Source organism: Lutjanus erythropterus, chromosome 17 (assembly GCF_056507025.1).
Source record: "Lutjanus erythropterus isolate fLutEry1 chromosome 17, fLutEry1.hap2, whole genome shotgun sequence".
NCBI lineage: Eukaryota > Metazoa > Chordata > Actinopteri > Lutjaniformes > Lutjanidae > Lutjanus > Lutjanus erythropterus.
In genome coordinates, this window is record NC_139333.1 from 26,373,999 (window position 1) to 26,401,917 (window position 27,919).

Here is a 27,919-nt window from a genome sequence, read left to right on the forward strand (position 1 = left end):
AGTTTAACCTAACTATTAAGTATGAAATGTCATATTTAATAAAGCTGAAAATGAAATCTTTTTATAAATCAACAAAGCTATAAATTCACTGGTTACAGCTACTAAAATGTAAATATTTACTATTTTTCGTAGTCCTCTCAGATAGTAATATCTTTGGGCTTTTGTTTTCACAAGGTTTTTTTAAATATTTTTATTTAGTTTTTAATATCTTCAGTTTCACTTTGTTTCAATAGTCTATTTGCTTCTTTCAGTATTAGTTTTAGTTACATTAGAATCTGGGCAGTGTTTGGGGACAAGATTTAACTTCAGTATATATATTACAATATAATTACAACACTATGTAAAAGGTACTGTGTGAAGACATTCCAGTCTCACTACACATAATGTCTCCACATGCTTGTGTTGACAAATTTGACCAAATTGACAGACTCACACTAAAAACATTTCCTGCTTACTTTTATTTAAAATAGTTTAAGTACACAATGTCATTCATTAGTTTTGTTCGACAGTCTAGTTTTCAGTTTATTTCAGTTAACTAAAATGTAATCTAGTTTTAGTTTTCAACAGTGGTGCCGGATATTTTTCACCTTTTAGTGGTTTTATGTAACAATGAATTCATACAGAAAATAACTTACAGATGAATCATGAAAATAGCTGCTGTTCTAATATCAAAGGACTCAGAACAAAAGACCCACACAACAGAGTAAACAACAATTCATTTAATAATTAATCTTTGTGGTCTCTAGGGGAGGGGTTTGAAAGGTATAAAATGGTCATATTAAAATAATCGACCCAGTCTTTTCCCTCTCAGGATACCCACTGTCTAGCTGTCTTTTGACACAAGTACATATATTTTTTTTTCAGTTCTTCAGCAGATGTCCCACTTATCCATGTATATAACTTATTCTCGTTGATGAAACAACTCGACAGTTCAATGTACAAGGCTCCCATAGTCCCAAATGGATATAACACACAACCAATGACACACAGGCAAACCTCCCTCTCTCAGCATTATGAAGTCATAGATGAGATCCTTGAAGAGGCCAGAGGTTGCAATGGATACGGCTTAATGTTCACGAGCATAAAAAGTTTTCTGTGAAGCAAGCCTTTTGCTTTGTCTTTTGCATGAATTGAAACAGATTACTACCTGGGGAGAGAGTATTGGTTGATACCCGAAACAAAGACAAATAACATAACAGTGAATATATTTATTATTATAGAAGATAATTAATGTTAAGAATAATAATTACAAAGGCAATTTCTCTAGACTACTATAATCTGGTCCTGCACATATAGTCAAGAGGAGACTGGGAAACAGTTACAGGAAGCTCTAAAATACTGTGTTCACTCACACAGTGTAGCACAGTTCATTTTGCCATTCATCATTTGACAACAACAAAAAAAAAACAAGCTAAAAAAGTGTGAATCTCATTATCAGTGAAGCTGAGGGTTTGGGTTCAGATTTTTGGGCAAAGCAGGAGACTGAGGTGCGATGCTTACCGATCTTCATTAAAATGGTCTCATCAGTAATTTGTCTTTTCACAATGACATAAAGACACAAAGACAGAACAGAAAGCACCACTTTACCACTGTTATTTCTAAAGGCCCTCGTCCACAACACCTAATCAGGGTTGATTTATGTAGAGGAGGGCTTTATAATATCCCGTGAGTTAACCAAGCTGTGGATGAACCCTTTGACATGTTTTCACAGTGTACATCCCTCTGGAAGTCATTTCCAATCCACCTGGAAATAAAGGCTTGCTTAAAAGCATGGATCATATAATTCACCTGACAAATGAAAGAAAAAAAAAAGCTGTCCTCTGCCTCTTCACACAGCTTTCCAAATTTGACTACTGTAATAACCAACAGCCAGTATAAAATAAAAATACACCAAGGATGCACAGAAACCATGTACCTTTAAATTGCACTGATAGAACCATTGCGCATATTCCAAGTCTTGCATTTCCCTCCCTACAATCACCTCCAGCCAGTCATGGTTACCCTTTTTTGGGGTGCACTGGAGCTGGTTCGTAACTGGGAAGGGAGGGTTTAGTAGTCCGCAAGAGGAAAAGGGGGCAGGTTGAGAGCAGCACAGTGATCCTGACATTTCCCTTAATCTCCTCCAGTGTTGTCCCTGTACTATCTGGACTCTCCGTCTTTGTGGGCGCTGAACAGTGTCAGTTCACCAGGCCCTCCAAGTCTAGAACTGCGGGGAGGCGTGGACGACCGGCTGGTGATGGACGGAATGAGTGGAGGCGGTGCCCCCACTGCCAGAGCTCCCACCAAGCCTGCAGGGGTTTTTGCCAGGATGCCGTTGGGCACGTGGTGTGGGTTCAGTGCGCCCAGACGGGCGTAGAGGCCAGCGTGGTGCTGGGAAGCAGGAGAGGCTCCAGGAGGGAGCGAATGGGAGAGAAGGCCAGGGTGGAGCTGCTCCAGGTGAGCGGCAGTAGCAGCATGAGAGGGGCTTGAGAGGTGAGAGCCACCAGGGAGGTGTGGGTGCATCCCGAAGTAGCGGGCCCGCTCAAAGTCTTCCCTCAGGATCTGGGCACGCTGTTCCTCATCGATCAGTCCTCCTCCTGGGGGTCCGAGGTGAGGAGGGCGGTCAAAGTGATGGGCCATGAGGCCAAACTCCTGGCGGACAGCAGAGGTGGAGGCAGCAGAGGTAGATGTCGGAGGGTGGTGAGGGGTGGCTGCTGCGGCTGCAGCTGCTACAGCTGCAACCCTCTCAGCCTCCAGAAGGCGCTGATGCTGGAGCAGTCGAGCCAGATGTGGGTCGGATCGCAGGGCCAGGTGAGGGTCTGACCGAAGTGCCAAAGCCTCCCTGCGATGCTGATGTTGCTGCTGAGCCGCGAGCTCCCTCCAGGGGTCCCAAGTGAAGCTGTGTGGACCCTGTGGTGGTCCTTGGCTTGAACCAGGGGGGAAACGTTCTCCCCCTGGACCCATGACCAACCCCGCAGCACCTGTGCTCCCCAGGTACGCTTCGATGGCCCTGGAGCGGTCGAGCAGGGACAAGTGTTGGTGGGACGAAGGGTGGTTTGGAGTGTGTGGCAGGAGGGGAACACCGGGAGTGGGAGTCAGTGATAAAGAGGAGGAAGGGGTACCAGAACTCGGGTGGTGTGGATGGCTGTTGGGGCGGTCAAAGCTGTGGTTGGGCACAGGGGGGGGCAGGGTGATGGGGATGTGCTCCGGCTCCTCTTTCCGCTCCTCTTTGACTTTAACAGGTGGGAGGAGCAGAGGTGGTTTGGAGACAGGTGTTGTGGTCCGGTCAGACTTCTTGACCTGAGACAAAGACGTGACGGAGGCAGATGCTGTGGAGGAAGAAGGGAGGTTGCCGTCTCTTTGGGAGTGTGAGGGTTCGTTGTGGAGGCTATGTGTTGTTGGGGCCAGTGGGCGGGGGTAAAGGTCCAAGGGAGATGGGGCTGAGCGGTTGGAAGGTGGAGGAGTAGTGAGCACAGAAGATGAGGAAGACCGTGGTCTGTCCCTGTCTGCTACTAACGATGAAGAGCCAAGAGGCAGCCGTGAAGACATTGTTGGCAGCGGCCTCTTGTCTCCATCTCTGTCTCGCTCGCGGTCTCTGTCTCTGTTTAAGCTGCGTGTCAGATCCTCAATAGGCCCACTGCTCCCCCCCAGGGCACTGCTGTGGCCATTAATGTGGGAAACTGGGGTGCTACTGCGGGGCTTGAAGGAGGGGGCAACTGGAGACATTCTCACAGGTTGTCGGCCATACAGCATATTGTCTCTGCAAAACACAATGTCCACAATAGTTAGACAACAAACTTCATGCCAGTCTTCACATTTATTGCTTTTACTGGTAAATTGTCAAAATGCATGTACAATATACAGAAAAAATACGTTTATTTTTATTTTAAAGGGTAACTTTTTCAGCTTGGCCCTCTTTTTCCCCATGTATTTGTGTCTGTGTGATTTGAAATTGGACCAGCATTTAAGAAGACTGCTGCAGCCACCAGGGGTGAAACTGATCTACAACATACCACGTATGGGCGACACTGCACCGTCAAAGTGCATCCACTAAAAGCAGTTGTTTTTGCCACTGACAACCTCCGATTCCTGAGAACATTATGAAAAGGATCCCAACAGAGACAGACTTTTTTTTAAAGAGTAAAATATGGTTTGTGTAAATAGAAACAGCTGTTTCATCACGCTCGCCAAACCCATCCAAACTCATCCAAACTCACTCTACAGAAACAATAATTCTATTAATATAAAACACATTTAATTCAAAATCGACAGAAACAGGACATTCACAAAAAATGTCTCGATTCATCTTTCAACTGCTCCAAAAATCACAAAGCCTGATAGTTAGGCTGAAATAAACCCTTAATTCACTGTTACATGTGAAAATATTCTGATTGCACACGCCATTTCTCCCTACTGCTTCTCTGATGTCCGACCTCTCCCGTTATTTTCACATAAAATGTAGTGAATTAAGTTTTGTTTTGTTCGGTGACTGTTGTAAGAGAGGAAAGACGAACCAAGACGTTTTTGGTGAGTGTTTCTGTTTGAATGAAGATGATGAGGATAAAATTACCATCTCTGCAAAGCGAGTCGGGTTAGTTTGGCGAGAGCAACGAAACTGCTGTTTCTGGTTAAACAAAAGGATTTTTCTCTTTAAAAATAGGTCTGTCTTTTAAGGGATCCTTTCCATAATGTTGTCACACACTTAGAATAACAGTCTGAGCCTGTCAGTGGCAAAAACAAACACTTTTAGTGAATGTGCTTTAGCAGTGGGAAGTTGCCCATAAGGATTACATTGCAGCCAGTTTCACAGCTGACAGCTGCAGCGGTCTCAATCAATACTGGACCCATGTCAAAAACTGTCACCATTAGGGCTTTATGATATGGTGAAAAAAATAAGATTGAAATTATTTTGGCAGATATTGCAATTATCTTATTATTATGCGGTATGATGTATGAGTCATGATTAGTAGGAATACTTATGTTTGCATCACAATTTTATTTTCTCGGGAAAAAAATGTCAAAATCATGATGCTATGACATTTGTTGGTGTCTGTACAAAACACATTTTCTTACATCTGGAGGACAAACTTTGTAAGCCAGAGCATCTCTGCAGTGCTACAGTACTTTTTATTTAATAATGCTGTTTTTTCACATTTGTCCTTCATCTGCAGTTGCAATAATATTTTGATGAATTGTGCAACTCTAGTCCCCATTAGTCACTTAGACACAAAAACAAGAGAAAAAGGTAGAAAACTGCAGAAGTTACCCTTTAACTGACAGCATGGATAATGTAAACAAGATACAATGCATAGTATTACTTTTGAATTAGTCAATACATATTCTAAGATACAAAGATATGAGAGGAAATTGTATTCTGTTTGGTTAAACCTTGTAAGTGTAAGTTTTTTAGTTTTAATTTTTGCCTATCTCACTGTGGTCACATGTCTGCCTGGGGTAATATGGGCAGTGACTGTAAACTAACGAAAAACGAACAAACAAACAAAAAAAAAAACTATTTTTATCAATTCAAAGTCAGTATTACAATCAGCTTATCATCATACCTGTCCTTCTCATCCTTGATGTGGGGGATGTCTCTCCTCTCGCCTTCCTTCCCTCGATCCCTCTCGTCCCGCTTGTCTGCCCCTTTAGTCCAGCTGGGGCCTGGAGGGAACCCAGACGGGCCACCGTGTAGACGGTTCCATGGTTCATGATGGTTGGGGTTGGGTAACCCTCCTACCACACTAGCTGGTGAATCTTTAGGGCCAAACACAGAGCTCCCTGCAGGCCAAAGAGACATTTGTTGTCAGAAAAAAAACAGCACAGTGCTTTATGAGTAAAAGCAATGTAAATAACCCTAAATAAGTAAATACATTGCAAATTAAATATTTTATAAGGCAGCTATTGCCATCTTGTGGCAGTAAAACCCACATGCTTTAGGTGTTGTTGCTGGCATCTAATATGATCCTGCTGAAGTTAAAAGGTAACACACCTCAGTCACGCAAGTACATTTTATAACACTTATAAACTTTCTTGCATTGCTTGAACTTCTGTTACAGCATGTACAATACATCAAAAACAAGCTGGTCCTTGCTCAGTGATCACACCTCTTGCAGCCCTTTAATTGATGTGGTTTAACACTTGGTACTTAAATTATTCATCTCTCTCAGTTTGGTCTAGGTGTTGCCATACTCCTTAACGACGCTACAAGTTTGTATTTAACTCATTATTTTCTCCAGGTGGACACAAATGATGATGCTCAAGTCGATGCATCTTAACTTGTACTTCTATTTATAAAATTGGTAGTTGCAGTCCTTGATTATGACGTTGATTCAACATTTCAGAATTTGATTTACTGCATCAGCTAAGCGAGAACAAGAAGCTGTAAGAGGCGGACAGCACAAAGGAGGAAGCTATGAAAGAAAGGAGACACGGTGAAATTAATGACCGAGGAAATGAAGAGCTGGAAAAGTCAAGAAATGGAGCCAGGACCTTTAAACTGACTATGACAGGGGTCAGAAAGCTACAGCTGGATATGAATAATGGTTCCTTTTTTAACATTTTAATTTTCATTTGTCTTTGTTGTAGGCCCAAATTGATTCTTACATTCTCCTACTGCAAAAATACTTATACAGTGTTTAAATATTTTGTGAACTAAAATGTCTGTCATATCCTGCATCTACGGCTGAGCGCTTTTTCCTCCAAATTTTGATGGTGGCTAGTCTCGAGTCTGCCGAGTTATAGATGCCAAATCTAGTAAAAGAAAAGTCTTAGAGGAAAACATATAATTTAATAAGTTTCCGCTTTTTGGCTAAAAATGGCTCTTCTGATAGTAAAGGGTGCTGACTCCGGGACTATGAGGTCTCGCTGTTTTCAGATCTCGTGCTGAGGAAGATCTGGCTACTGATTAATGACTGAAATGGCGTCTAGAGGCAAGACAAATCATGTCCGTGACAGGCCATGAATGTGAATCGTCTCCGCAATCGGCACCCGAACTACAGCGAGAAAGATGCAGGAGCAATATCCTTGCTTCACTGTAAACCACGTCCTCTTGGGTGTTATTGCTTTAATCAATGACAAAGCCCACCACAGCAAATCACAGCAAGTCTCTGACAGTGACAGCTGACCTGTTGCTGTGCTATAAGGCAGGAGAGAAAATCATTAAGAGAGGAGAAAAGAGGCACGTGATGATAAACTAAAGCCTCAGCCAAAGTTAAGACAAGTAAGGTTGAGTGTTTAATCCCCAATCCTTTTACCAAACAACCGACCTTTGCTAGAATTACAAAAACAGATATTTAATTAATAGAAACATTGCTTAAATCAGGAATTATCCAATTAATTAGTCAGTAAGCAAGACTAAGAGTATAACCAAACACATATACTTAGGTGAAGCTCTTGTGTGACTGTTTGTGTTATAAAACATTACACACCTGATGCATTTATGAAATATTTTTGGAGAAATACATATTATACTCAGCAATGTTACAATTAAAAAGTATTGTTTTGATAGTACCAAACTTCAAGTATAGGGATGTAGACAAAGGAAATTCAAACAGTAGCCTGAGCCTAGATTAGAGCTGTACTGGTATTTGAAAAAGCAGGAAGAGGGAATCGTGTTTAAGTTCAAACGTGCATTTATGACTGTAGATTTCATCAGAATCAGATCTCAGTTCCTCACAAAATATCCACTGTAGTTGTTTTACAGTTAGTGAAGAACTTCTCAGAAGAGAAAATTGAAACTGTGTTGTTGATAGTATAGTTTGAGCCCACTCATATCCTACAAATAAACCATGTACCACTGCTCTGCCACAAGAAACCCTCACAACATCCATCCTGTTCTCTCTTTTTATTGCTTGCTGTGAATTATTGGTTTATAATAGCATGAGAGGAAGATAAAGAGACTAACAGGCAAGCATGAAGGTTCGTCAATTTCTTCGGAGGCAGCCACCTCCCCAGTTCCTGTTTTCAGTACTGCTAACAGTTAGCTTAACAACCAACACCACATTAGCAGATTAGCTGCTGAAGGTAAATACACAGTCACAGTAGCTGCGATTTGGATTCACCCCTTACCTTTACAAGGCTTTACTGAATTTTAATTCAAGATGTTTACAGGCTGTCAGCGATATCAGATTTGTTGCAGAAGGGTCTGTGGCAGTTAGAGCTGGGCAATATATCAATATTATATTGATACTGTGATATAAGAGGGATTGTCTTAGATTTTAGATACCGTTAAACTGTGATATGGCATTAAGTTTTATCTTTTCCTGGTCATAAAGGCTGCATTACAGGTAAGTGACTCACCAGATTGCTCTAGCTGTTCTATCACTGGCCTTTTCCCTCTTCGTATAATTATTAATAAATATCGATAGAGGTCTTAGGTCAAATAAATTGTGATATGTGATTTTGTCCTCATCACCCAGCCCAATTTTACCTAATGTTCAGTAGGTTATTCTACAGATTCATCATATTGTATTTAATGTGGAGACTGAGACATATATAATGTAAATAATAGCACCACCTAAAAATATCACCCAGTCCCAGTTAAGGTCGCTGCAAAACTTGAAAAATGCATCAACTGGCTTTAAGCATGACACTAGGGAGCTCATGCTTCTATGGCTACAACTAACAAATATTTTCATTATCAGTTAATCTGCTGATTATTTACACGATTAATCAACTGATTGCTTACTCTGTAAAATGTCAAAAGAATGTGAAAAACGGTCATATTTCCCAGAGCCCAGGGTGATGTCTTCAAATTACTTTCGGGCCTAAAAAAACTGCAAAAAGTCACTTTCAATCATCACTTATAACCAGCTAGAAGTGTATGGTGGTGGCTTTATCTGCAGGGACCCTGCCCTTTGCCTGTATTTCCTTATTTCTCATTATTTTGCCAACTGAAGAGGTCTATGTGATGTCCCGGCAATGCGACTCAACTATTTTTCTGGTGTATTTACTGACAACTCTGCCAAAATCCTACTAATTCTAGCTTTAATAACACACTTGACCGGTTGTTGTGAAAGCAGAATCGCAAGTGAAAAATTCCATAATGGAAGGGTTTTTTTTTTTTGGTTGACTTTATAAAACATACTGCTGACAAGGAAAGTCAGAGCAGACACAGACTATACAAGAAAGGAGAAACAGAACCAGCCGGTGTGTGTGCAATAAGAGACGTGTAGGTGGGTGCGTACTGCTGCTGCTGCTGCTTTCTGTGCACTGGCTCTGTTCTGAACAGACTTGATTGGCGATGTCAACCAGGATAGGTGCGACTCGACCCAGCCACAACAAGCTCATCATCATTTTTAATTAGGAGAGTATGAGGAGGAGCTTCAATCACAGTAAATGTGCCAATTTGTGTGTTTAACATCGGCCCCTCGCTCAGACACGTGTTACCAATTTATAAATTTAAAACATTTCATTACGTGGGAGAGAGGACAAATTGTTTTCCACCCACACACGTTGTGTTCTCTGACGAAATCGAAGGAAACCCGTCGACTTTTCATATATTTAAAGGATTAAACTTACATATCAGTGACAAGTAATCACCACCTAAATTTCTTGCGTATATACTGTACCTTACAACATCTACTGTAAGACAAAGCTCAGACATGGGCTGGAACTGAAAAGGACTGGTTTGGGTTTTTTCTAGTGTGTCCAATGTTCAAATGCTACACACGTGTGTTGAGTTCATGGTTACTGTGATTATTATTGCTGTCCATACTGGCCGTGACATCATCCCGTCTTAGTGCAACTATACCATAACAGATGGAGGAAAAAATACACAGTGTTCTGTGCAAAAACACATTTCTATGTTCAGCTCTAATGAGGCTTCAAGAGTCAGCGTTAGCTAAATCTAACTGTAAAGTGAGGAATCTCTGTCAGTATGCAACTTGCCCATCTCAAGAATCTGATCTACTTCAGACTTGGCAGGTCTGTTTCTGGGAACCTAAGGCAATGCAGTGTCGAATTTGGTGTAATTTGGACACATGGCACATTCACTATTAATAAATTTTGAATACACAAGTGATTAGCACTCAGAGAAGTGACAGAGGCTCAAAATAATCGTCACTGATTAAGACAACAGCCAGTCTCAAAGATGGCTGCGCCCTGTCAAAGCACGATTCTCCTGGATAACAAGTCGCAGTTCAAAACACTCACAAAAAAAGATACTAATAATAATATAGATTAATTTATGTGTAACAGCAATCATTATGAATTTAAGGTCCATTAGTTTTCTGATCAATCATTTGACAAATAGAGCCTGTTATTACTATTAATAGAACAAAACAGTGATGTTGAACTTAGGTGATTCAATAAATATTGAAATATTACATTTATTTTGGTTTATTAATTGTTAGCCTATATTACATATACATGGCCTTACAAGTCATAAAAAATGATTTGTAGAGTAGTCAATAAATTAGTGTTGGTGTTAGATTAATCAATAAAATTAGGTGCAGAGCCATTTAGTGTTAACCTTCATAACCCTACGCAGTGATGTGTTTGGACAGAGAAAGCTGCAAGAGGCACCAGAGACAGAGCAATCCAGTTCCAAACAGGTAAGGTTTGGATGGGCCCTGCACCAGTTGAGTAATAATCTTTCGTTTAGTACAAAGATTTCCCCAGACAGCATTTCCTTGTTGAGTTGTGGCAGTGAGATACTTCCTGGTGGTTTCCACACAACACCAACCGTAAACAGCCTCACTGGTACCTGAAACTACACACCACCACCAACGTAGCTTTTGCTTTAACAAAGGGGCATTTTATGTTGGATTTCCCATGTCAACATGCACCTAATGTGAGGACTGTGTCAAGACAGATATTTAAAAAAAAACACAGAACAGATCCAGCCTCCAGTTTCAAGAGAGGAGATGCCAAAAGACTGACCCAGTGTTGGGCTGCCAAGTCCTCCAAAGGCACCAGAACCAAGGGCTCCCAGTGGGGTGAAGGGTGGGGATCGGCCATACGGATCTAAGCACAAATGCAGATAAATGTCAGAGAAACTGTGTTGATAGAAATGTTCATTGAATTATATTTCTACACAGGCTTTACTATGCTGTACCTTCTGAAATGTCTCCAGTCAAATGTAAGAACATGGACACAACAATAAAAAAATACTGTGTGATATGCTCCATCAAAACTAATACAACAGCTAAGGAAACTCTACCGACAATAAATATGCAACTGACCTTGACGATTCATAAATTAATGGAAATCAAAGTCAGTCCTTGAGTAGGTGAGTCAAAGAGACAGATATTGTGGCATACAAATGTGAATTTTTGAGCGGCTCTTACCCAAGTGTGCAGTTGGTGCGAGGAAAGACGAGTGGGGCGTTGATGGAGACATGAAAGGAGCCGAGGACGGATTGACTGGCCCTGAGGGAAACAAATAGTAGTATAAGAGGAAAAAAAAGTGTCATGAGTAATCAAATCAAGGGCATCAAACTACTCACACACTTCATACTGTGACTCAACACAGCAATGCTGTCAAACCTCAGGGATGTGAGGACAGGACAGATCAAACAGCAAATAATGATAGGTGGTTAATAAAAGGAACTGATCAGTTATTTGAGAAATTAGTTGAGTAAAATACTAAAAGAAAATACTTATATGAAAGATCGTCCAGACAGCTTGAATGTCGTCCTTAACGGTACCTACAGGCTGTCAGATTTCAGTAGTCTTCTAAGTTTATTGCAAGCCACACATGCTACATGGACCTAATACACTTGGGTACGAAATCAAGTTTGAACGCAAGTCAACAAGAAAACGACATCAGCGTGAATCATACATCTGCATCGCTATAGTAGCAGACAATGAGCCTAAGCAAGAATTGACCCTTTGCACTAATATTAATGTGTAAAAAAAAAAAAAACAAGGAGGAGAAGAATGTGGACCCAGTCATGTTGAGAAAAGAGGCCAACTTGGAATGCCAATTTTGCAAAAGAAAGTTTGTGGTAGCATTATATGTAGTATGCAAAGAAAGCTGAAATAGCACACATAAACGTTTGTGCATCCCTATTGGTTCATTCGTAGACATAGGTTGTTGCAGCAGTCACATTGTGAGGATGCATCCTGAATTTCTGACACTTCAGATTTTGTTCCAGGCTATCGGCATATGAACAGCCATCTCTGAACTTCTTGACCACTGTTTTGGAGCCAGTTTCATATCATGATATCGATAAAATATCAATACATCTACAGTGTATAACTGGGTTAAGTCACGCAACACATCACTCTTTAAATCAATAATAAATTCAAAGTGTGAACTGTTCTTGAGAGACAAACATGTTCAGACATGCACCTGTAGCTGAGAACAGGCTGGGAGGTCTGGTCACATCATGAGTGGGAGGCAGGGCTCCTCCTATGGGCCCCAGGGGGCCCAGTCCACCAGGTCCAGGAAGATGGGCCAGCAGGTCACTACGGAAGTCCAACTTGTGAGGATCAGCCTGCATCAGCTGAAAGACATGGGTAGGAACAGTTAACCAGGCATTTAAATGGGTCACAACACTTAAGTTCTGAACCTTTCCCTGTCTGCTAACTGAATATCTCACTATGATACAAGAGCTTTATGATTTTATTGTCTCAATATGGCAATGCAATTACAGCACATGCTTTCAATTAGAAACACGTACCTTTACTTTTCTCTGATGGCTTAGAATCATCCAGGCCACATATACATGCATAGCACACCATTTTCCTGGTTTCTGCACAACACAAAATCACAGGGGTTTACTATGTTATTATTCCATGAATCCTGCATGTACAACTTTAAAGCCTTTGCACACAGAGTCAGATGTTCTTCCTGCCGGTCAGAAATATCTCATGTAGCCTCTACACAAGGTTGGGGTTTTCCAGCTGGAGATAAGGTTACTCACTAGAGCTCAGCATACGTTTGTGAAAATTTTTAAAAAGTCAGTGAAAAAAGCATAAGTAGTAATGCAAGAAAATCACGGAGGAAAGACTAACCACATACATTATATACAGGGTAATTTCTGGGTTTGAAATATCTAACTGGGTGTGCAAGGGCAGAGAATAGACCAGTAGCAGTCAAGATTACAAGTGAGATTAGTGCAAAGAGTGAGTGAAGCAGTGAGAAAGTAAAACAGGCTGAAGATTTTAAGGAGCCAAGGGATTCAGAAACATCTGTTTTTGCTTACATTACTGATTTTCAACGATGTCCCAAATGGATCAGTTAGCTACAAGAGAACAGAGGTGTAAAACCACTTTTAATCAACATATCTCACTCTTTATCAGGAGTAGTTTTGCACTCTTTACTGCACTGACTAGCCCCATGTTGCAGCACATCCTAGCCTAAACTGGCTGTCCAAATCTATACAGTTCTATGCAAACATCTTCTAGAGGAAAGGTGCAAACTTCTGGCTCTAAGCAAGCGTGTTGTCCTTACCCTGGGGTCTTTGGGCTGCAGGTGGTGAGGCACAACCCCGAGACGTGCAGTTATATCAGGACCCGTTCCCTGAGGGACAAGAGGCTGTCACACACACAGCACAAGACATCAGCCACAACCTACTGATCTAAAGGTCTACAATTGATTGACATCTGACATTATTCTTTCCTTTTTTTCCCACTCTGCTCAGCTGTGTGCATGAGATCAGACTAGATGTAGCCATGCAAGTAAAAGGTGTGAGTACTTGCTTTCTTCCTATGTTTGTACTTAAAAAAACAACAACAAACAAGTTTTTATATTGTAATATTTAGATGTCTCCTTACTGAAAATGGCATACGATATAGCCAGCAGCAAGTAGGTTGTTGGTCAATTATTTTCATTTGCCAGCTGCCACCTTGTTAAGTTTTTTTTTTTTAACTTAAATAAAGAGTGAGGATATTAATGATGACTGCCAATACAAATTTAACTGATTAAAACTCATTAACTGATAGGCCTAAAGTTCATTTAGCGTACCATTTATCTTCTGAAACTTTCTCATGATTTGGTTTGGCCTGCCTTGTTAGACTAGAAATGACAGTAACTGCGCTCTATTTGACCTTGTTTTGCTTGGTGGCACCATATACTCAATAAGGAGAGGTGGACCGTTTTCTTATCCTGTCCTGTGAACCTCATTCACAAAGAAAGCAAAGCATTTTGTCACTGATGCTCACTGGTACACTGAATTATGATTATTATGATTATTATCATTATGAAGCCTTGTAGCACCCCTGCTGTGAGAGGGCCAGTGCTCCTTAATAAACCTCCCTCCAGTCCTTATAACATTAACTGGGAGGCCCTAATTGTTATCAAACACACTTATTTTCATCAGTGGAGTGCCAGTGTCTCACTCTAGCCAATATTGAGACAAAAAGTACACTAGGCAATGTGAGATATCCCCTGACGTCTAGCGAACGCCAGGGAGTAAATTAAATAACGATGTAGAGAGTTTTTCTCACCTTTGGCTGAAATGCTCCTTGCAAGGAGCTGAAAGGCCCAGTGGGAGGAATCACAGGCTGGATACTCGGCACTGAGGGCGGTGGGTATTGTGGGAAGAACTATCACGAAACAGACAGACAGACATATAGCTCAGTGACTACTTAACAGATGAAGTTAATTAAATCAATGCTGTTTTGTGTCATAGTTGACTGTTTAAAGAGAGCTGAAATGTATCCTCTGCCTTGGTATTTTGTTGTTAAATCTCTTGTAAATAATTACTTCTTCCATAATCAGTAAGATTACACAAAGTACTCACAGGGTGTCGGTACAGTCCGTCCATTTTGCCAGGATACTTATCAAACTAAAAGACAAAAGCAGTGCGTGGGTTAAAACATCTCGAAAAACACACATTCCAGCCACACTGGAATCTCAAGTACGACACAGATGTTCAGCAGAACAGCAGAGTGCATCTCACCAGAGGCGGTGCGGTGGCTGTGGGGTGCAGGAAGGGCGTGAAGTGTTGGTGCGTGTGCGTGTGTTGGTGCTGGTGGTTGTGCTGATGGAACTGGAAGGCCAGGGGCTGGATGCTCGGCTGGTTCTGAGACGTCCGGCCCGATGAACCCGGTGCGGAGCTCGATGCTGACGGACCACTGGGAGTGGAGCGGCCTGCGGCTGCTGCGTTGTTTTCAGCCCCGGGGACACTGCGTCTGCCCTCGCGCTCTTGTGAATTCAAGAAGTGGGAGTTTAAGTTATGATGCATTATTTCCTGATCTGAGGGTGTCAAAGTAAAGGAGACAGAATAAATAAAGTGGATTACTGAAAATAAACCTTTCACATCGAAATCATAGCACATATTGCCTCTTAAAGGAGCAATATGTAAAACCTGAGCGACAATGAGTACTGGAGTCCAAATAGCGAGGTGGGGCCACAGATGGTATATTAGATGGGCTGAAGCCCAGTTCAATATCTACTTTATGGTTGGAGAAAGTTGTCTCCATCCACCCCTTCCTCCCTTGAATTGAAGCTCAGGCAGGTTGTAATGATGCTGAACACGAGCACCAGAGCAACACTATACTATGATGACGAGTCCTCCACTGCAAGTTGATCAGCTGTTTATGAATGTCAATTGTCTGTGAATGTTAAGTTAAGCCCATAATCCAGAAAACAACATCCCACTACTCTGAAAATACACACTCTGGAGTTTGACTTCAGTGACTGCCTGCCAGACGCCACTAACACATTGCTCAATTCAACCGTTATAAACAGCTGCTTCTTCTAAAAGATTAAGGATTTCTTACTCACTCGAATAATATCCAACATTAATCTGAATTCTAATAAACATGAAACAGGCAAACAAAACTAAAGTTCTGGCCCAGAAAGGACATTTCAAGAAAGAACATGCTGGCTGTAGCATTTTTGTAAGAGGAGTAAGTATTTCAACTTTCCATAAAATCTGATGACATATCATGGTAATTTTATGATTTGTTACAGCAATATTTAACAGATTTCTCCTTTCACACTTCCTCAAATTACAGTGGAAACCGCTTGTGGTGATCGAGGTAACAGTGATCACTCAAATATGGATCAAAAAGCCTGGGACAGACTCATTTCTATACAAATGCTGTTTAAATAATTTTCTTAGAGTAATCAAGTAGTCTGCTTACAGTTCAAAATCAACCTTTTTCCCCACCAGCCAAATGGCTAGTCGACGTTCAGATTTTAATCAGACATTCAATAAATTACCATTATTTTTTGGGGCTGACAGGTGATACAAATCTCCCAGCCACTTGCATATTTCACTAGCATGTGGATGGTGCTAATTTGAGTCCCTGGATCACAGTGTTCGTTGTTGCTCTTTACATACGCAACAGCACGTTCATTCTGGCCTTTTATTTATTTAACTTAAATCCCATGATACTTTCCCATGCCATAACTTTTCTCCCACCGCCAGGCTACCTGAGGCTGGTGCTACGTGCACACTGAAATTAGGGGTGTCCGAACTCTCCAAATCCACAACTCAATGTGACTTTCAATTTTAAGGCCACAATTAAATTTTTCGAGTTCAACATTTTATTTTGCACTGATGGTTATGCCATTGTTAGACTATTTTGATTTGTAAAGATGAACAGACCATTGGTTGACAACTGTCTATAAAGCATCAAGCATGATTTCATGGCTTGTAGGCTACGCTGTGACGTCTCTGAAGTGTTGTTTTCTTTGGACAGATATGGAAGTAGGCATGAGTGGGGAAAAAACAAATACTGGGAGAAAAGCTGATTCTGCCGTTTGATCTGATTCCTGAAACTGAAAGCTCATTTTGATTGATTTTCAATTTAATATTGAAATTGTGACAGCCCTCATTGCAATCATGACGGTTAAAAGAAAGTCATTTCTCTCAATGCAAATCATAGTCTCATCGTAGGTTACGACAAACTGCCTAAAACAAGCCAGTGAGATGCAGCAGTGAAACTACATTAAACTATATTTCATATACAGTACTATTTTGTATCTTAATTACACAGTGCAGATTGTAATCTGCATTGAAAATAAAGAAAAAGACGTTCCCATAGTAATTTGCTTATAGTGGTTATTTTGACTTAAAAAAATGTGATGACTACAAGAGGGGTCCACTGTAATTTGACGCATACAAGAATAACACATTTGTAGTCTTTAAAGATGCAATTTCTCCGATCTCTAAATACAACACAGCATCTGCTCTTAACAAGCAATGCAACACTTGTAGTGTTGCTATGATCAGACCTAACTTGATCAATACATAACTTCCTCTACACACCCAGACAAAACCAGACAACCGCCAGGGGAAGTCTGGCTTTGGTTTATTTTAGTAACATATTAGTCACTGTGTTCCCATGAACAGCTGAAACGGACTGTAACAGCAGTGAAAAGCAGCATTCCTGTTCACTGTACCTGATGCAGCAGAGTGGGCAGTACCTTGTAGCAAAGGTGGAGGGGGAGGCAGGCCAGGCGACGGCGTGAACAGGGCCCCAGAGCTGGCTCGGGAAGGGGGTCGGAGGGGCCCTGAGGATCCTGAGCCCCTGATGTAGGACAGAGACACACTGGTGGAGGGAGTTGGGGGACGCATGGAGGATGAGGAAGACGCGACAGACGAAGCAGATGAAGGGGGTTTGACTGGGGTGGTGCTCCTGAGAAGAAAGAAAGCAAATGTGTAAATAATAAATCACTGAAAAAGAGTTAAGCCAGCAAGGATTCACTGCAAAAAATTAATATAGTAAACATACTCCTACTTATTAGATGCAACAATTTGTCAATTAGTTAACTCTTAAATTAATCACCTACTTTGATACAATCGATTCATCATTTTGAGTCAAATTCTCTGATTTCAGCTTGTCAAATGTGAATATTTTCTTATTTATTAAGTCCTCTTTGACAGTAAACTGAAGATCTTTGGGTGCAGACAAAACAAGATAGTTGAGGATGCCATCTTGGGCTTTGGGAACATATTTCATCAAAATTTCTTACCATTTTCTCACATTTTATGGACCAAACAACAAATCGTTTAATTGAGAAAATGATCAACAGTAGCGCTGCAACAATAAATCAATTAGCTGTAAACTATTAGATTAAATGCCAATTATTCTGATAATCAATTAATCGGTTTTATAATTTTTTTAAGAAAAAAAGTAAAAATTCTCTGACTCTGTCCTCTTAAATGTGACTATTTTCTGGTTTCTTGACTCCTTTCTGACAGTAAACTGAATATCTTTGGGTTGTAGACAAAACAAAACATTTGAGGACGTTGTCTTCGGCTTTGGGAAAGACTGATCAAAATTTTTCACCATTTTTTGGACCAAACAACTAATCACTTAATCGAGAAAATAATCAACAGATTGATCAACAATGAAAGTAATTGGTAATAATAATTGTTGCAGACCAACTCATACCTGTTGTAGATGGAATGAGGTCGTCCAGGCAAAGTGAGGAAGGGTTTGGGTTTGGAGATTGGGGGGCTGCCGTTGTGGTGGCGGCTGCCGTTGCCGTTGAACGGGCTGGACCGGGGGACCGTTCCTGAGGCTGTGACCGGGGAAGGCAGGCGAGAGAAGGGGGCAGAAGAGGTAGAAGAAGAAACAGGCTCTGGGAAATGCTGCTCCAAGCTTTTCTCCTGGCTTCGCTCCAGGCCAGACACTCTTGGGGTCACCATCAACCGTGACGCACCACCGCAACGGGCCGGTAGAGATGGGCAGTTTTTGCCCACAGATGTGCCCATGTTTGAGGGGGTGGGCTCCACAACTAAAAAAAAAGAGAACACCAGTCAGCATTTTGATTTTCCTGTATATTCCAGGACAGAATGACAACATAAACAGAAAAGGACCCAAAACCCAAATGTGAAATAGTGCATAGGGCAGTGTCTACATGTATTATCAAGTTAAAAGACTTCTTAATGCCACCATTTAATTCCATTTAAGGCTAATTTTGCAATAAAACTAAACATCAAAGGTAAAAAATATAGCTGTCTTCTGAGTAAAGCAGGGGTAGAAGAAAAAACAAAGTATTAAAACAAGTATTATTTTTTTGACGATTCCTGAATTGATTTTTGGATTGCTGAATCAATTTTATTTATATATAAATAACTGGTGCTTAGTCTGCTAGCTAAATGCTCGCCCATAAGAGGAACTCCCATCGACATGCTAACAGACATTATTTTCACATACGCCTTATTTCATTATAATAACAAACAGATCAATTTTACTTCAAATACTTAACATGAAATGACATGCGTGCTCATGCTTTCATATAAATACATCCTCTGACCTGTGGGAATAAATTAAAGCTGCTGAACTAACACTACTAATCCAATCCATTACTCTGGCTTCAACCCTCCAGCCTGCCCAGCTACAGCAACTTCACAGGGTCAAAACTTCTAATCATTTTGGCATATCTTATTTTATTATTTTCTTGTGGCACCAGTTGAAGGGAACAGATTTTATTCACCACTTTTATATGCAGTAGGAGACTTACCTTTCCTCGTACTGACTGTGAAGACTGGGTCCATGTCATTGTCAGAGGCCTAGAAGGTGACAAGAAACACAGATTTAATGTAATTCATAATAAATAAACGTCAACATCTTAATCAAAATTTTCTTGTACCACATGAAGATTACATCAAGTCTGAGTCTAGTATACAACCCCACAAATAAACGAAATTATGGCAGTATTAATGAGGCAGTATGTGTAGAGTTTGGGATATTCATCGGTGAAAAAATGCTAACACTCCTCCTGGTCCAAGCCAAGATACCGTGTCTTGCTTAATGATAAAGGCGGTTGGCTCATGCGCACTTAAGTTGGACCGAGGTTTAATATCATGATTTTCTCTGACATGTAGTGTCAGCAAAAAATATTGTTGCACCTTTCTGCTCTGTCATTAGCAGCGTTAGCACTACAGTTGGCTATCAGGACTCAATAACTTTAAGGTATCAACCAAAATATCCTGTTGCCAGGTGGTACAGAAATTTCTCCAGTCAAACGGTACCTGCATTAGATCCTTTTTGCATCTAGATCTCAAAAAACATGATTATTTTATCTCAAGCATTCTTCTGTTTGATTTGTCATGTGATTGCTGCTGCAGCTACAGCTAGCACGTATCATATGAAGTACTCTTTTGGTATCTGCGTCACTTTACGTGTAATACTGGTACTGGTATCATCATTTTTTAAACAAGACCCACCACTAGTTAGCACAAATTAGCTCAGTGTGCTAACTTGGCTTGTTTACTATATTTCATGAACATCCCTGTCACCCTGATCAGTCTACCAAATCCCATTAACAAAACTACACTCAAGATTTACTCGATAGCCTATGTGGAAAGTTCTGAGTCAGGTGCAGCCCTTTAAGTGTCACACATTCATCACTTAATAAGAAACGCCTCTAACTAACACTGAAAAGATAACAAGTAAACAGTACACACCTTGTCTCCTGTGTCACTTTCAGTGTCACACTGAAAAAACAGAGGGAAAAAACATTCAGATTTGCATCTATTTGAATATTTCAAAATGTATTTTTTCAAAGCAGTTTGCAGAAAGGCTGCACAGTGCTGCAGGACCAGTACAGAACATCATGTTCACTGCAATATTAAGAAAAGAAACCTACGATGTAGCCAGTCTCCAAAGGATGTCCCTAGACAAAAAGACACACATACTATTAGCTCTAATGGTGTGTGAATAGGTTTTAAATAAGGCAGAATGGAAAAATATATATATATATATTATTCACAGCCAATAAACTTTAAAAAAGGTTAAATATGTTCACATAAACCCATCACTCCTGGCTCTACAGAACCACCCTGCACTGCTTCATTAACAAAAACACCCTTGAGAGACAGGTGTTGTAAACCAGTTCTACTAGGTCATTTTTAGTAACAGGACTTCCAGGGAAGCAGCACTACAGAAGTGTACACATACGTATTTGATTAACTAACAGAACTGAACATCTCACATGACAAGACGAAGGTACATCCAATCAAAACATTAAAGCTCAGTGGAGTCAAAACTCATCCGCTCACCTCTATCCTCCTCCTCTTATTTCTACTCTTCCAACAGCTGCTGGAGTAGCTGTGCGGGGCTCCTTCCTCTGGCTCTGACAGCGGCCCTCCACCATTCTCCTCGGGCCCCCTCTTCCCCTTGTTCCTCCTTCCCAGCATATCAGTGCGCTGACTGGGCTTAAGAGAGCAGTCCATCTGACAGGGAGAAAATAAATGCTTACCAGTAAACATGAATGTGTATGCCTGTGGGCAACGACCATAGGCCAGCTACATGCCGATTAATATCCTGACAGACCTAATCTGCATAGCTTAGTTCTAATGTGAGTGATTGCAAAAATAGAAACACTAGGATGATGTAATACAATACAGTAGTCAGTGCATGAGACTTTGACTTCAGCCGTTTGTGTGTAAACTCAATTATAAGGTGTGTTTTGAGGCTGCATTTTGTGATTGCAATGTTTTGAATTTGTTCCTAAAATGTGATTCTAATATTTTGTACACCTTGTTTAAAAACATCAGAAACCTTCAGCCTAAAAAAACTACTTCAGAGTTGAGTCAACACTCCTCTAACAAATAAAAACACAATAAAAAAAAAAGGATGGCTGTATTTGAGTAAAATGCAGTGAACAGAGGTTTCCATCTTTCCATCATAAATTATCATCCCCACTATCTACCCCAGGACATCAGAAGATAAATCTGAGGGGTTGTGAGATGATAAACGACTTAGAAAAGAAAAAGAAGCATCTCTGCTGATCAAAATCATGTTTGTTTTTTTTCGCTTGATTCTGGAGCCTATTACATCAGGGACTCAAAAATTATTAAAATTGTTATTTTCAATACTGATTAATCATTTCAGTCATTTCTCAAACATGTCATGTGGTTCCAGCCACTTAAATGTAAGGATTTGCTGTTTTTCTTTGTCATTTATGATAGTAAATACAGACTGGACTGCTGATTGGACAAAAAAAATAAATTATAAGATATCACTTTGGGTTCCGGGAAATTGTGATGAGCATTTAAGATTTTTTGACATCTTATAGGCTAAATGATTTATCTTGGAAAAAGTCAGCAGATTAATCTCGTATACAAAGACAGTTTCAATACAAAGTGGTTCTTCAAAGCTTGAGAGCTGCAGATGAAAAGGTGAGTTAAACATCATAGAAAGTGGATTGTTTGTATTAAATCAATGACCAAATAGACATTACCAGTGCATGAAACAACATTATTAAATTACAAAGGTGTCTTTGCTGCACAAGTTCCACTAATACTATGTGGCGTTTTAAATCCAGTTGGTAGTTAAGATGTACTTTTATAAAAAAGTATGTAAGCTTAAAACTGACACAAAGGCATTATTCTGTTTGGTAGATAGGTTTACTTGGATCCTTGGATCATTACACCGTTACTGTTGTTTATTACACAAAAAATAGCAGCTAAAATAGATTCTTGCTCTTGGAATAGAGAATAAATAAAACTCAGCATGAAAAGCAGGCGGACATGAAAGTCAGCTTGTCTGTTTAACTGTGGGAAGAGTCTTAATAAATTATCTTGTAAAGAATAACTGCAGGCAGTTACTGTTGTTAATAAATTCAGGCAGGAAATTTGAAATTCGGAAAGGAAATTGCCACATTCCACCAGTAAACACTGTACTTTTCTTCTATTAGCAGTTTCAGATAGTAACCTGCCATCAATTATAGCATTCACTGGTTCATTTGACTGTAAAATCAAGTTACCTGGGAGAATAGTGGAACTGCTTGTGTGGGTAAAGAGGCAGTTTTACAGCATAACCAACTGACAGTGACGAATAATTTTGGTTTCCTCTTTTGATGCAGAGGTCAAAAGCAAATGCCATTAGTCCCAACCTGAAGGCACATTCACTCATATTTAAGAATATTATCTCTTCATTAGAGTGCCAACGGCACCACATGTCAACATCATGTAATATTTGGATACAGGTATGCAAGTGTGATGCATTCAAGCTCTAAATGCATGGTGTAAACATCACACTAAATGACCAATTCAATAACCTATTGTGCTGGAAAGACAACTGACCTGAGCAAGTCAGGAATGATAAGTATTAAATGAACAGCCCAGGTCTCACAACATAATCTCTGCTGTTAAGTGACACACAATTATACTTTTTAATGTGCATTAGTTTTTTTTTTTTTCTTTCTTCTTCTGAAAAGCCATTTGGCAGCTCATCAACACCTCAAAGAATTAGAACATGAATAATTAAGGCCTCTCCAGAACCCATCAGAGGGATGCCTTGGGGTTTGAGGTTGGCCTGAGTGGATTGCTCTCTGCAAGCAAGGAATGGTATCAGAGTTGAGGAGTTCATCAATCTGCAGCTCTTCCACACCTTTAGCTGGAGGGAATGAGGCATGATTTGACGTGATGGAGAAGACTTAACAGAACAACGATTAAAAATATCTAGGTTTCGATTCCACTGCTCGATTCACGGCAAACCATTCGAGTAAATTAGAGGAACAGGATGTGCCAACAACCTGCCATGTGATCCATGTGGAAAACAGATAATGTTTGATGAATGACAACTGATTAACCCTCATTCTACCAACATATTTTACAAGAACTACTGACTGGGATCGTGACAATAAACTACTGCAAGAAACAGCCATCATCGCAAAATGTTAACTTAATTCTTTCTCATAATCAGGGTGCAAACTTTTAACTTAACTTTTAACTTTTTTGTCCACGAGCCAAACGGCTAATGAATGCTCAGATTTCAACAGTCACTCAATCGATTACCGTTGTTTTTTTTGGTTTGTGAGTTAAATAAATACACCAGCCACTGGCATATCTTTGCAGCTTTTGGCAGATGGCTGCTTATGACATTATTCGTTATGCAAATAAAGTAAGAAGAAAAAAATTATTATTATTATTATTATATTAGGAAGGTCACCGTAAATTTGCATATTGTGTAAAAAAAAAAAATAGACCGACCTTGGGCTTCAACCACTGATTATTTTCATTATCAATTAATCTGTTGATTATTTTATCAATTAATCAGTTAGTTGTTTGGTCTATAAAATGTTGAAAAATGTTGATCAAGGTTTCCCAGGACCCAAGATGACATCCTCAAATATCTGGTTTTGTCCACAACCCAGAGATATTCAGTTTACCATCATGGAGAAATACAGAAACCAGAAAATACTGACATTTAAAAATCTGAGATCAGAGAATTTTTTTTTTTACATTTTTTCTTAAAAAAAAAAAAAAAAAAAAAAAGATTAAAAACAGTGAATCAATTACCAAACTAGTTGGCAATTAATTTAATTATAAGGATGAAGTGCCTCTACAACCTTGATAGTGTGTGATATTTTAAATAAGAACCAATGGCAAATATGAACTCAATCAAAAATTGGTTGCATAGGCAGAACTCGATGCTTTTGACTGGGATCAGGATAGGTCACCAAATTGATTGACATTGGGTCTGTGGGTAGGATTAAAGTTGAAGGGACAGTTCACTCCAAAATCAAATATAGATATCTTTCCTCTTGCCTGTAGTGACATGTATCTATCTAGATTGTTTTGGTAAAAGCAGCTGAGGTTTGGATATGTCGGCCGTAGAGATGCCTTCTCACTCTTGCCTGTGGTGCTCCAAATGGCAAAAAATACATTTGAATAACTCAAAATCAGTGTCTCTTTCCAGAAATCATGACACTGTTAAAGATAAAAAATGATAAAACTAGAAGCCTTGTTGTTAGTTTCACGTAGGAACTACTTTCTTCCTATCATAGAAACAAACCAGTTCCTACATGAAACTGCAACAAGGTCTGTATTTTTTGGCGCACTGAGTAGGCCGCATGATTAATCACATGGTTATCGAAATCGCATCATGACCAAATACACTATCCAAATTACAGAATGAGATCACAATTTTTTTGAAAAAGGAAATTGTGTAAGAAAACATAATTATGAGGAAGTACTGTAGTACAGCATAGATGCCTATAAATCATGTTCTCCAGAGGAAAAAAAGCATGTTTGGTAGAGGCGCCAATAAATGTCAAATAAACATGATATTAATAACTTTTTTTCCCAGTAAGAATGAAAATTGTAATGCAAAAAAGATAATTCCCATTACTTTTACTCCATATTGCAATTTCAGCCAAAATTATGGCAAAATAATTTTTTTAGCATATCATGCAGCCCCAGCACTGAGTGTCATTTTCGTCCATTATATTCAAGAAGACAGACATCTCTATAGCAGATATCTCCAAAACTCAACAACTCACATTAAAACAATCTAAATGGATCAAAAACCACAACGGGCCAGAATAAATATATGTTTTTGTTTTTTTTGGAGTGAACTGTCCCTTTAAAGAGTGATCTAACACTTTGTTTACACAAATGTAGAAAATATTTATGCTTGTTGAATGACAGATGACAACTGCGTGTAGAAACCAGGACTTTTACCTCCAGTGCCTCCAGGCTGATGAAGCTCGCAATAGCGAAGCCATCAATGAGGTCTTCCTCACAGGACACAGACTCCCTCTTCCTCCTGCGTGGAGGCCTGTGTCTCCCAAACCCGGGCCTGCATTCTCTGCCACCGGGACCAAGAACACTGTTCGTCCCACAAGCCTCCCGATCGGAGCCTGAGGACAGGGATGTGGCCCGCTCCTCGGCCAGGTCCACTCTCCTCCTCCGCCGCTCCCTGTCGCGCTGTGAACGGGACCGTCGGCTCTGCCTGAATCCAGTGCTTCGGCTCGGGCCCTCCATGTTCAAACCTCCGTCTGTAACTCCAGTGAGACCAAAGGCACTTTATTCAAGTCCCAGGTCCGGCGGAAGGCACCGAACCGCAAATAAAACACCACCACACAGGCCCTCGTAGGGAGCCCCTGTTAAAATGGCGTTAATGGAACCAGTGGCTATTATTTACCGTCCTTTGACAACAGTCTATTGGCATCAGTGCCTTTCTTTCGGCGAAATTTTAGTGTCATTTCAATTAATCTGAACGCAAACTTAGATCCACATGGGAATTTAAGACATCCACAACACACGCAAATGTCAGGACATAGCAGATTGTGTCTCGTATACGGCTACCATTGGCTAGCTAGCAAGAAATTAAACAACAAACATGAGTTATACGCATGTAAACAAAAAAAAGACAAACCGCGTTGCTGACAAAGCAGACCAAATGTGGATTTCAAAAGTAAAGTCAGCGTCAATACAACTCTTATGTCCTGGATTTGCTAATTTCTACACGCGCTGACAAATTTATTTGCCTGTTAGCAAAATTACACGGTTAGCTAGTTAGCAAGGCCACATATGACCGACATTAACACAGCAGTGGCCATGACATTATCTCTTTAGAGGAAATGTTAATTTCTACTGTTGTCAGCCAGTGTAAATTACTCCCAATGTAAGGAGTAAAAGAGCTGTCTGGTTGAGTAGCTTATGCTAATGCTAGCTAACGCCGGACACCAGCAAATTAGCGTCTGCTCATTCGGCTAGCATGTACAAGGCTAACTCAATACGGTACAATATAATACCTGTTAGCAAAATTACACGGTTAGCTAGTTAGCAAGGCCACATATGTCCGATATTAACACAGCGGTGGCTATGACATGTTGTCGTGTTAACGTGAAATGTTATTATTGTCAAGTACAGCTAATGCAAATTACTCCCAAAATTAAGGAGTAAAAAGAGCTGTCCGGTTGTTAATGCTAATGCAAGCTAACGTTAGGTCAGCCAATTAGCTTTCGCTCATTTGGCTAGCATGTAGCGATACGGCTAACTCAATACGGTACAATATATTCAGACAGCAACCTAAGAATAAAACTATATTCTTTAAACGTATCTGTAAGGACTGATGAGTCGGACAGTACAGTGTGAAGCTAACTAATATTCCGCAGCCACGAGAACAAATTTCCGTCCAGCTGAAGTGTTGATGGCCGATAGAAATGGTTGAATTCGCATCACATCAAAAGAAAGACGTAACGTTAGCACTCCGGCTAGCTAGCGTTAGCCAATCCAGCTGTTAGCCAGCTAAGCAACAACCTATCAGTTTTTTTAAGGAAGCAGGTAGAGTACGGAAGCTTTTTTCAAACCGATCACCCAAAAATAATGATATTTCGTTTCTTTACACACAACTCTTCCTTCGTTCCTCGTCCATCATAAAGAAAAAAAATCAAGGCCCAAATATCAAAGCCTCGGTGTCGATTTCCATAAACGAGGGTGTCGGCCGAGCCCCCGTTGGGCTGGGCAGCTCCTTCATGCAGCCTTCACTGTGTAATCCAATGTTTAGGATTAGTTGGACCACTCGCCGACGATTCCAGCCAACGGTGTGTTTTTCTCACCAAATCCAGTGTGCAAAATATGTAGAGAGAAAAACGGAACGGCTCCGCTGCTGTCCGTTCACAAGTTTCCACTGAATTGGAAATTTATCGTGAAAATCAGGGAGACACAACCCTTGTCAGCCGTGCAGTGCATTGTGTGCGCCACTCTTCTTCCTCAGTCACCAAACTGGCTGGCCGGGAGCTCTGCTTGTGTATACTGCCACCATGTGGAAAGAGTTTCACTTTGTCAGCTTTCCAGATATCAGATGGCTTTTTTTTTATTGTCTGTCATAAAAACTAATTTACAGAAACAACCACAGCACCCAGACTCAGAAACATACAAGGCCTTAACCCGCTGTGTTATTATTGGGAATTATAGAAATTAGCAACCGTGTTTGCCTAACTTGCACTTTATGGCCAAAAGTATGTGGACATTCCTGTTCACGCGTGTCCCTTTTATCTGATGTTGCGTTTCACCCATTGGTGCACAAGACTGACATGACACCATCATAATCATGACAGAGTGGTGAGATCTAACTAAGTGCATTTACTCAAGTACTAAACCTGCTAAAGGCACTAAAGGTTATTGTGCTTCTACTCAACTACATGTTCTAAACCAATATGGTACTTTTTACTCCACTGCATTTATTTGACATCATGAGTTATTATTTACTTTGCAGGTTTAGATCATTAATACAAAATATAAATCTTTTTAAGTTACAGTTAGCTATTATATAAAATAGTTAAAATAGCCCCA

At 40.3% G+C, this 27,919-nt stretch overlaps 1 protein-coding gene across 7 annotated transcripts; it reads right to left on the reverse strand.

Moving 5' to 3' along the window:
- Positions 1-704: 704 nt before the first annotated feature.
- fbrs (fibrosin) lies at positions 705-27,354 on the reverse strand. 7 transcript variants are annotated; one of them, XM_084740100.1, is made up of 18 exons: positions 25,301-27,354; positions 20,891-21,064; positions 20,479-20,505; positions 20,297-20,326; positions 19,351-19,399; positions 18,276-18,621; positions 17,305-17,516; positions 14,828-15,072; positions 14,669-14,713; positions 14,373-14,471; positions 13,378-13,461; positions 13,130-13,168; positions 12,605-12,676; positions 12,274-12,427; positions 11,268-11,348; positions 10,861-10,944; positions 5,541-5,757; positions 705-3,739 (listed from the first exon to the last, which is right to left on the reverse strand). In XM_084740100.1, the coding sequence occupies exons 1-18, from the start codon at positions 25,601-25,603 to the stop codon at positions 2,140-2,142; spliced, it is 3,861 nt and encodes a 1,286-aa protein (XP_084596226.1). In that variant the 5' UTR covers positions 25,604-27,354; the 3' UTR covers positions 705-2,139. The 7 variants fall into 7 exon arrangements, with proteins under 7 accessions (XP_084596226.1, XP_084596221.1, XP_084596224.1 ...); XM_084740095.1 differs by having other exon boundaries at positions 14,828-15,123; XM_084740098.1 differs by having other exon boundaries at positions 17,281-17,516.
- Positions 27,355-27,919: the final 565 nt, after the last annotated feature.

Bases quoted from the DNA above. Each gene is read 5' to 3' on its own strand.
- fbrs (XM_084740093.1), bottom strand. From the start codon at position 25,603: ATGGAGGGCCCGAGCCGAAGCACTGGATTCAGGCAGAGCCGACGGTCC. The intron at 12,677-13,129 runs GTAAGCAAAAAC...TGTGTTGTGCAG, and splicing joins CATCGTTGAAAATCAGTAAT to AAACCAGGAAAATGGTGTGC. The intron at 10,945-11,267 runs GTAAGAGCCGCT...ATTTGTGCTTAG, and splicing joins CGCACCAACTGCACACTTGG to ATCCGTATGGCCGATCCCCA.